The 2,782-nt window shown below is 31.9% G+C and overlaps 1 protein-coding gene across 1 annotated transcript; it reads left to right on the top strand.

Moving 5' to 3' along the window:
* Positions 1 to 413: 413 nt before the first annotated feature.
* Positions 414 to 2,140, top strand: LOC107002791 (alkane hydroxylase MAH1-like). Its single transcript, XM_015200958.2, has one exon. It carries the CDS (start codon positions 506 to 508, stop codon positions 2,033 to 2,035), a length of 1,530 nt encoding a protein of 509 aa, XP_015056444.1. The 5' UTR covers positions 414 to 505; the 3' UTR covers positions 2,036 to 2,140.
* The last annotated feature ends 642 nt before the right edge of the window (positions 2,141 to 2,782 follow it).

The raw sequence follows: 2,782 nt of genomic DNA, 5'->3' as shown, positions 1-2,782 counted from the left end.
AGAAAGAAAGTGAAGTAATAACAAAAGTTAATGGTAATAATAATAACTTAAGATGTTTTTAGAACTATTTAATTTTTTTGTTATCATATTTTTGGTAGATTTTGTTAGGATGAAATTACATTTTTGCCCTTGATCATTATTCACTTCATATATAAAAATATATTTCTAAAATTATTTATTATCTTTTTTAATATATTTTTATTAGCATAAAATTATATTTTTGCTCTTGATCATCCTCCCACTTCACTATTCTATAGAAAAATAAATATAGTTGAATGGTCACTTCTAATTAAATAAAGTTGCCAATAATTTACAACAACGTGTACACATTAAATATCAAACTAATTAACTATCCTAGGCTCTTAAAAATTGGAGTCCAATTAAAATTGTGGCCAAAATTCACCCAACACATGTATAAAACTCTACAACATTTTAGTGAATTAGTATACAGTTTTTTTAAAAAAAATAAAATAAAATATTATACACTACCAAAATTAGTATCAATATGGATTTCCTTGAATATTCTCTTCTTTTCTTGTTGATTTTTTGCTTTACTTATTCCCTATGGTTCATCATATATAGAAGGACTAAAACCTCAGCACCAACAAATTGGCCAATCCTTAGGGAGTTGCCTGGGGTTATTGTGAATCTTCATCGCGGTCATGCATATATGACTGAAGTTCTTATAGAATATGGCGGTACTTATGAGTTTAAAGGTCCTATTTTTACAAATGTGGACATGTTTTTTACTTGCGATCCTGCAAATATACATTATATCTTTAGTAAAAATTTCTCAAACTATCCAAAAGGACCCGAGTTTCGTAAGATTTTTGATATGTTGGGTAATGGGATCTTCAATGTTGATCATGAACTATGGGAGCTACATAGGAGGACTACTATGTCCATAATGAGCCATGCAAAGTTCCAAATGTTGTTAGAAAAGACCATGTGGGACATAATTGAGAAAGGGCTTAAACCAATTCTTGATGCTTTTGCAAAACAAGGCAAAACATTGGATTTGCAAGATGTTTTGCAAAGATTTACTTTTGATTCCATCACTAGATTGTTACTTGATCATGATCCAAAAAGCTTGTCTATGGACTTACCTTATTTGCCATATGAAAAGGCGTTTGGTGATGCCCTTGATGCACTTTTACATAGACACATAACGCCACAACGTCTATGGAAGTTGCAACAATGGCTTAGAATTGGTAAAGAGAAGAAGCTCATGCATGCATGTGAGGCTTTTGATCAATTCATATATCCTTGCATTGCGCGAAAACAAGAAGAGTTGATGCATAAAAGTACAATCAAAGAGGAGGAATTTGCATTTTTAAACGCGTATATCAAAGTATACAATCAATGGAATGGTGGAGATTTGGGTACTTTGCAAACATTTCTAAGGGATACTTTCTTGAATTTGATGTTGGCTGGAAAGGACACCACAAGTGCAGCTCTCACTTGGTTTTTTGTCCTCTTGGCTAAGAATCCCTTAGTAGAGAAAAAGATACGAGAAGAGATTCAACAACAATTGCATGTAAAAGAAGACGAAAACCTAAAGTTTTTCACCAAAGAAGAATCAAGAAAATTGATTTATCTACATGGTGCTTTGTGTGAAACTCTTAGGTTGTATCCATCAGTGTCTTTAGAGCACAAAGTTCCACTTGATCATGACATACTTCCAACCGGTCATCGTGTTAGTCCAAAAACAAGAATGATTCTACCATTCTTTGTAATGGGGAGAATGGAGACTCTGTGGGGGAAAGATTGTCTAGAGTTCAAGCCAGAGAGATGGATTTCTGAACGTGGAGGAATCAAACATGAGCCATCTTTCAAATTTCCAGCATTTAACGCCGGTCCAAGGACTTGTTTAGGGAAAGAAATGGCATTTATTCAGATGAAAATTGTGGCAGCTACCATCATACACAATTACAATATCCAAGTTGTGGAACCAGAAAATGTTTATCCTACTACTTCAATCATCATGCAAGTGAAAAATGGTCTAATGGTCAAAGTTGTAAAAAGTTATAATTAAATACATGTGTTTATGTATATGGGGCAAAATCTTTAGCTCTTTTGAGAATATCCAAATAAAGTTGTGTTCTTGTTCTAATAATTCAAATGTTTGATTACATGATACAAAGACCCTTTACTTCTTACTTTTTATTTTTGTCAATTTGGTTTACAATCTTGTCTTGTATGTTAGTCATCTAGTTTTGGTAAGAGATGAGCCATCAAATTGCTAAATTTGTGAAATACAAATTGAATTTCTTTGACACACACAAAGCAAATATTTATGAGTCCTCCTATTTCCAATTCTTTTATGTCCTCTCATATTCGAAACTGGCTGGCTTATTTATTCCAAAACACTCTTTATATATAGCTAGATGATAGCAAGGACAGAGTAAAAAGTTTCCATATTTAAAAAAGAATGACCCTATTTCCTTTTTAGTCTGTTTAAAAAAGAATGACATCCCTTTTTTTTTTTGGTAACATTCTAACTTTAACTTTCCACGTGGCATGTTTAAGACCACAAGATTAAAGGGTATTTTGGTACATTTGACATAACTTTAATTTAGAACCACAAGATTAAAAAGTCTTCTTTCTTTTCTTAAACTCCGTTCCAAATCAAACTAGGCCATTCTTTTTTAAACAGAGGGAGTATATATTAGATCGAATTCGATTACTTGTATTTGTATGAAAAAGAATCCATTCAATATGTATTTATAATTCAATTAGTAATAATTGATACATCTGATGTTGAAGATGCTGAAAATTTTGG

Source organism: Solanum pennellii, chromosome 10 (assembly GCF_001406875.1).
Source record: "Solanum pennellii chromosome 10, SPENNV200".
In the NCBI taxonomy this organism is placed as follows: Eukaryota; Viridiplantae; Streptophyta; class Magnoliopsida; order Solanales; family Solanaceae; genus Solanum; species Solanum pennellii.
The sequence above is the reverse complement of the archived record's forward strand: the minus strand, read 5'-3'. Positions and strand labels throughout refer to the sequence as shown.

What these genes read in the sequence shown, in the direction of transcription:
- LOC107002791 (XM_015200958.2), top strand. Translation starts at nt 506, where the DNA reads ATGGATTTCCTTGAATATTCTCTTCTTTTCTTGTTGATTTTTTGCTTT.